Here is a 7,631-nt window from a genome sequence, read left to right as displayed (position 1 = left end):
CAAGAATGCCTTTCTCTTAACCATTTAGGTTCTTCAACTAATGCTCTGTATCTAAAACTAGCAAAAAATTAGCAAAACTAGCACCAAAAAAAATAGTTTGTAAATATGTTAAATCCTAGTGTTGGAAAAAAAAAAAAGAAAAATGGGCCCCTTGTGCTATTTTATTATTGCTACAGGAAATACCTAATTTATCTCCAGCTCATTATTTCACAGGAATATAATCTTAACCAGAGTAAAATGTTCCTGTAAGATAATTTCTCTGGCAAACACCTACTATCCTTCAGTGAAAGGCAACCTTGTCTAAAACAAGCAAAGCTCTTTTTTTTATTTTAATTTTTTGTTTGTTTGTTTTTGGGCCACACCTGAGCGGTGCTCAGGGGTTACTCAGCTATCTGAGTATCTGAGTATCTCAGATGTCTGGGCTATCTGCTCAGAAATGGCTCCTGGAGGGCGAAGGGGATCATATGGGATGCTGGGATTTGAACCAACCTCCTTAGGTCCTGGGTTGGCTGCTTGCAAGTCAAATGCCGCTGTGCTATCTCTCTGGCCCCTAATTTTAATTTTTAATTAAATTACTTTAGTAAACACTGCGGTTATTAGGTTGTTCATAATACAGTTGTTTTTCTTCACAGTTACAAAATTGTTCATAAAAATATGGAACATGTCACAAATTTGCATATTATTCTTATTAGGATCCATACTAATCTCCTATATATCATTCTAATTTTAGTATATATGCTGCTGAAGCAAACACTGCACTCTTCTTAACTTATTTCTTGTCTATAAAAAGTTTGCACTTTGTGCAATTCCTAAGAACTGTTTTCTACTTGCTGGTTGAGTTCATCCAGATTGTAATAAAGACCATTTTAAAAATTACCTGGACTAATTATCTTTTTAATAATAAAAAAACATATATTGGCACAGCACTCTCAGCCCTAATTTCTTAGTTGATAGGTGCCCAAACAATGACTTTTAATCTACTGATAGATATTTCACCCTGGCTCCTGGCTACTTTGAAATGTCTTGGGTAATAAAAATGTCTTTTTTCTAATAAGGTAATGCCTAATGGACTTCTATTTAGCATCTGGGCTGAGCTTGGTCATGAGGAGCTCAACCTGTGATTAGGACTTTGGAACTTTCACACCCAGTCCTTATCTTCCTGGGGTGGGGGGGAAGGAGAAGGTGTAAATTGAGTTGAAGATCGATCATGAGTTTCTGAAGAAACCTTCATAAAATCTCAATTATATGGCATTATCCCAGAGCTTCTGTGATTGTGGAAACCTCACATTCTAAGAGGTGACAGACCCCAGCTCCACAAGAACAGTTCTGCACAATACCCTTGTCATCTTATCCTTGGTACCTTCTTATCAGTACTCATCTGTTGTCTTTATTACATCATTTGTTGTAAAACAAAGCAGGAAACAAAGTATTTCCCTGAATTCTGTGAATGGTTCTAGCAAGTGATCAAAGTTTAAGAGGGCATCTTATGAAACTGACCTATAGTTAATCTGTCATAATCACTGGAGACAACCTGGATTTGTGCCTGCCATGAGGTGGGGGTAGGGCAGGGACTTTCAGTGTAATTGAATCTTACCTGTCAGGTATACTCTAACTTGGGAACATGTCATAACTGAATGTTGAACACTCAAATATAAGATGTACAAACATACACATCTGATGTCAGAGTAAAGGAAGCTGTTAGGGTTAGGAATCAGAGGATGAGACCATATAACTAAAATAAAGCAAAGCAAAGCTTTATTCCATCCACCAACAAGCTACAGACTGGCCAATCAAAGCCACCTTCTGAAGAAGGCAACCCTACCAGGGGTCACAAGTCAGGATATATAGGGCTAGAAGCAAGAAGTCTTGACCTTTAAGTTGACTGGCTGTTGTTGGGGTGTTTCTAGGGTGTTTCATCATGTCTTTTTTTTTTCCTTTGGTTGTTTGGGCCACACCCAAAAACTTTTTGATGCTCAGGGGTTACTCCTGGCTAAGCGCTCAGAAATTGCCCCTGACTTGGGGGGACCATATGGGATGCCGGGGGATTGAACCGCGGTCCTTCCTAGGCTAGCGCTTGCAAGGCAGACATCTTATTCTTGCGCCACCTCCCCTGACCCTCATCATGTCTTTTTATAGCCAAATGTCTAAGGTGGTATATTTCGGTTTATAGAGTGTTGGTGTCTGAGTCATTATTGTTGGGATAGAAATTTAGCCCTGACATGGAAACTTGGCCTTCTTAGCCTTAATGGATACTTAACATTGATTTGACAAAATGGGGTCCCTTCTGTTCTAGGCTTTACAGAAGCGAGGTAGGTGTGGGCAATGAAAGTGAAGAAGAAACAGGAAGCAACCCTGAATAGACACACACACACACACACACACACACACACGCACACACACACACCCAGTTAAGACATGAATAAATCAAAGCGATGGCTAGAATTGAGAGTAATACAGAGCATTTTGTGAAAGAAGAAATATTCTAAAGAAATGAGAAGATGAAGACAAAAGACTAAATAGTTGCCCATTTGGGGGAAGAGAAATCCATGAGGAAAGTAATGGCAAAAAAAGGGTTAGTTAGGGAAGGTTTTTATTTAGACCCTTCTACTGTGGTGTGGGTTCATCAGGGTCATGATTTATCTTATACTGAACTCTGGTAGAGGAGATGAACACCTCATAGAAACTTTTTTTTTTATTTTTTTTTTATTTTGAATTATGAGAACAAAAGATGCAAAGAAAGAGGATAAGGTAAAGTTACAGTGGAAGGACAATCAGCCATAACATAATTCTCAGAAGTCCCCTTGCTGATATCTTAACTTTGAACTTTCAGCCAAAGAACATTAAGGTAAATAAAACAGAATCCATGTACATTACTTTGTCCCTCAAGTCCCCAGATTGTAACACATTATAATATTTCTTAACCACACACAAGGCAATCTAAAGCCATAAAACTTACGTAACTCCTTAAACATTAGAGGCATAGTATTTTTTACATTTCCATGTACATGCATATTAGCTTAAGTTAACCTCAAATTTTAAGTGGGTGCTTTTTAAGGATTAGAGTCAAAGGAGCACAGTAAAAACGGTGTTAGAGTGGCAATTGTTGTTTGCATAGGCCCACCAAAATATGAGAGGCATGGAAAGGAATAACCTTGGCCTAAATACAAAGAGATCCTACCCCTGAAGTTTCCTGGCATAAGACCAACTCTAGGCTTCAGGCAAGTTATTGTCCGATCCAAGACATTGTCCGTAGTGCCAACAAACCTCATAGAAACTTTTATATCCTCTTGTTCTTCAGTTCGCTCAGCTGGACATCAGAGGACTCTTGGAAATTATTAGCCAACATTCACCAATTCTTTATTTGGATAAGAAAAATGAAAAAGAAGAACGTTGATTTTCCAAAATGTTAGGGGTATTGGCAAAATAACTCAGGCAGATTGTACGTTTTGGTTTATTTTTCTATATATCATTTATATATCATTTTTATATATCCTTTACATAATTTTGGTCTTCAATACAGGAAAAAACTATAAGCATTTGTCTTTTTTACCGTCTTCTGCTATTTCACAATAGTGTGGCTGAATAAAAGGTGTACTTACATTTCTAGGTCAGAAACACATTATTCTAGGTAATTAAATGTAATCATGGGATAGTGGTTTTATATTTAAAAGTGTGATAGAAGGATGCCTGGTGCCCTAAGAGTTGGGGTTACCTACCATAATGGTGTGAACAAATATCTTCACTGTAGATTGGGCGGATATTCTTTCAGCAGTTTATAGTAAAAAATCAGGGTGGTTGTTGTTGTCTAAGAAGAATTTTTTTGTGAAAAGTTTACTTCCATCTACACTTAACCGTAAAAATAGTTAAAAATCTGACTCCACTAAAGAGGATAAGCAGGACCATGGATGATCTTTGCTATTAAGTAACTTTCATCTAAGGATCTTCATCCAGGCAATTTTTTTTAGTCTTCATTCATTGTTTCAGGTTGTGGGGAATAGTAATGAAAAAAACAATTAACAGTTTTTTGTTTGTTTGAGGACCATTCCTGGCAGTGTTCATAGGTTACTCCTACTCTATGCTCAGGAATCAGTCCTGGCAGTGCTTAGGGGACCATCTGGGATGCCAGGAATGGAACCCATGTTGGCTAAATGCAATGTAAGTGCCTTAGTCATTATAGAGTAATGAAGTAAAATGTATCTAATAGAATTTATATTCTCCAAATAGTATAAAACTAATTTTGTGGAGGCTAGAGCAATAGTACAGTAGGTAGAGTACTTGCCTTGCACACGATCAGTCTGAGTTTGATTCCCAATACCCCCATATGGTCTCCTGAGTTCTACTAAAAATGATCCCTGGGCCCAGAATTAGGAGTAAAGCCCTTAGCACCACTGGATGAGTGGCCCTCCATATAAAGAAACATAAAAATAAACTAATACAAGTAACTTTGCTTTTTTCTTTACTTTTCTAGAGGAGGAAGGCACAAAATTGAACCTTTGCAAACCCAGAAGTAGGGTTTGAGGACCCCTGAAAAGGAGGCATTCTTGAAGGTAAAGATGCAAGAGCTAGTATTCATGTTGTAAAAGGACACCTGTCTGGACTCACAGTCCAGGAAAACCCCTACATGCCAACTGACCTTCTCTTGATCAAGGGGAACTAAGGAAATGCTATTAACAAAATAGCCTAATGATTTTCTCCGGCTTATGGCCCAGAATCCATATATAGGACCCAAAATAATCTGACTATCTCTGGGCACATTTTCCAGGCAAACCCCTACATCCCAGTCAGTGCTTTGATAAACATTCACTTCAAAGAAATGTCTTCCTGAGGTGAAGGTCTCACAGCCCAGCATACAGGGAGAGACACTAAATCTCTTAGGAGTCTTAGACTTCTTTGAAGGGCTCCCATGAGTCACTTGTCTCTGATTTTCGGTCAGAGTTAGCTCATAATGAGCTGTATCTGGATCCAGAGTCACACTAACTGCAAAATACATAAAGAACAAAACAAAAATATATTAGTTACGTGTAGAAAACAGTAAATACCTAAACAAAGCCAGTCTATGTTCGATTGCAAGTTTTGTTTCTTAGTATCTGTGCAAATCATTCTTGGAGACTCAGTTTATTATAAAATAAAGTAAAAATTTTATCAGCCATAAAGAATAGTGCAAAAAATGGAGTGAACTAATATTCTGGGTCCCTGATGAGATTATTGTTATGTGGTACCGTCAAGTATCACAATGACAGCTGAAGGCAGAAAAGCCAATAGTAGAATTGAATCTGTAGTTCCTCCTATCTTACTCTGAGGATGGACTTGTTGGGCACAGTTGAAACTTTAGAAAGACACAAAATGGTAAATGTTTCCCATGGCTTTGGCATGGGCAAAACATTATACAGCATGAATCAAATGCAGTGAAATCTCAACCAAAATTTTCATTACATTCTTCAAGGAAAAGTAAATGCTACTGAAGTTTGCAAGGAATCATGTTTCCCAAATAGCAAAGCTATTCTTTAATAAAGGAAGATGACAGTTATTGCATTTCCTAACTTTAAAACATACTTTATAGGATCAGCCTGATAGTCCAGTGGGTAGGATGTTTGTCTTGCACACAACCAACTTGAATTCAATCCCCCACATTCCATATGGCACCTTGAGCCCAATAGTAGTAATTTCTAAGTACAGAGCCAGGACTAGCCCCTAAATACTGGCAGATATGGCCAGATGTGGCCCCAAATCAAAAATTAAATTAAACTTAAAAATATAGTATATAACATAATATATAATATAATATAAAGATGTAGTTACAAAACGTGTTCTACTAAAGTCAAGACAAACTCCTAGTCTAATGAATGAAAATGAGTCTCAAGATAAACCCTCAAATACTTGAACAGTTAACCTACACAAAAGATCAGAGTGCATGAAGTAAAGAAATCTTCAACAAATGATGCCAGGAAAACTGGTATAACTACATGCAAACGTGAAATGTTCTTCATTTTATCTTCCAGTAAAACATAATCCTATGAATATATGTATGACAACCTGTGGAACACTTAAGAGAAAATTCATCTGAGCCTTGGATAAATAGATGACCTAGAAAATCTATAAGGTGCTTTGTGTGACTTTAAACCACTGCTCTTTAATTAAAACTATGAATGAATCATTTCTAGTTATATATGATCTTATAGTCTTATCAATTATTTTTTGAAAACAGCATCATAAAGTCATCTAGCTCTTAAAATAGAGGCAAAACTAGCAGCAAAAAATTAGGATGCATAGGTCTTGTAGCTAATTGTACTGGGGTCCCTCTGGAGAGGAGCAAGGCAAGTCTCTAGCCCTGTGAAGCCCTGGCAGCTGACCCACCCTACAATTGCTGCCAATGCCAATGGTCCAGTTTCACCTTCTTTCCACTAAATTCTGCAGACTCCTAGCCACCCAAAACTCCAAGTATGCCAGTTTTGTGGCTGACATTTCCAGAGACTCTTTGGAGCCAAGACATTAGACAAAAAAAAGCAAAAGCTTTGAAAAGGATAAAACTTGGTTTTCATGATGGTTCAGATTTTAATTTTCTTATGTAATCAAACTCTAAAACTTTTATTGACAGTCAAAAACTAATTGTTGCCTTCCATTTTGCATTGTTCTCAGAGATAAATAAAATGCCAACAATAAATATTGTGTCCAAGATATATTAAATAGATGAGGCATTTTATTTATAATAATCCACTGAGAGGGATATGTCTATATTTTTTCTTTTTTTTGTGGGGGGGGGGGTCACACTCAGCTGTGATCAGGGTTTACTCCTGGTTCTGTGCTCAAAAATCGCTCCTAGCAGGCTCGGGGGGATAACAAGGGATGCCAAGATTCGAACCACCATCCATCCTGGATCGTGCAAGGCAAATGCCTTACTGCTGTGCTATCTCTCTGGCCATCTACCTACCTATCTATCTATCTATCTATCTATCTATCTATCTATCTATCTATATATATATATATTTGGTTTTTGGGTCACACCCGGCAACGCTCAGGGGTTACTCCTGGCTGTCTGCTCAGAAATAGCTCCTGGCAGGCACGGGGAACCATATGGGACACCGGGATTCGAACCAACCACCTTTGGTCCTGGATCGGCTGCTTGCAAGGCAAACGCCGCTGTGCTATCTCTCTGGGCCCTATTTTTTTTCTTAAAGGAGAAATTTGAGGAGATAATTTTACTGGGATGTTGCTAATAAACAGGAGAGAAATAATTTTATTTTTAGGAGAGAAATAATTTGAAGATACTGCTAAGATTACAAGTACTCTAGTCTCTCTTTAGACACAGAAGTTACTAGCAGAGGGTGTATGTATGTGGCAGCTGCATTGAAATAACTGAACATTCTTTGATCCTGTCTATCAAGGGAAGTAATGCTTTCTCCCTAATATCCTTTCCTCCTGTAGCATTTACAGAATTCTTGATGTTACATACCATAGCAGGTCTTTAAAATTGTCTTCATACTCAAGGAAAACTTGGAAACTTTGCAAAGACTTGGAAGCACCAAAGAGACCATTGCTGGTGATTTCAGCTTCACAGCTGAACTCCTTGAATAATCAGAGCAAGACCTCATCAGTAGAACATACTGAGCACATCACATTCCTTTTTTTTTTTT

At 37.8% G+C, this 7,631-nt stretch overlaps 1 protein-coding gene and 1 non-coding gene across 2 annotated transcripts; both read right to left on the bottom strand.

The window, feature by feature from the left end:
• Positions 1 to 648: 648 nt before the first annotated feature.
• On the bottom strand, positions 649 to 750 carry LOC125996820 (U6 spliceosomal RNA). The gene has a single exon (XR_007491489.1). It is a non-coding gene; the product is annotated as a U6 spliceosomal RNA (small nuclear RNA).
• A 3,505-nt stretch (positions 751 to 4,255) lies between these two features.
• LOC125996103 (E3 ubiquitin-protein ligase TRIM38-like) lies at positions 4,256 to 7,540 on the bottom strand. The gene is made up of 2 exons (XM_049765060.1): positions 7,451 to 7,540; positions 4,256 to 4,977 (listed from the first exon to the last, which is right to left on the bottom strand). The coding sequence occupies exons 1-2, from the start codon at positions 7,530 to 7,532 to the stop codon at positions 4,457 to 4,459; spliced, it is 603 nt and encodes a 200-aa protein (XP_049621017.1). The 5' UTR covers positions 7,533 to 7,540; the 3' UTR covers positions 4,256 to 4,456.
• Positions 7,541 to 7,631: the final 91 nt, after the last annotated feature.

This window comes from Suncus etruscus, chromosome 18, assembly GCF_024139225.1.
Source record: "Suncus etruscus isolate mSunEtr1 chromosome 18, mSunEtr1.pri.cur, whole genome shotgun sequence".
In the NCBI taxonomy this organism is placed as follows: domain Eukaryota; kingdom Metazoa; phylum Chordata; class Mammalia; order Eulipotyphla; family Soricidae; genus Suncus; species Suncus etruscus.
This window is presented reverse-complemented; position numbering and strand designations above follow the sequence as displayed.

Coding starts and splice junctions, on each gene's coding strand:
- LOC125996103 (XM_049765060.1), bottom strand. CDS start 7,532: ATGGTCTCTTTGGTGCTTCCAAGTCTTTGCAAAGTTTCCAAGTTTTCC. Junction 4,978..7,450: donor AATTTTAAAGACCTGCTATG/GTATGTAACATC, acceptor TGTATTTTGCAG/TTAGTGTGACTCTGGATCCA.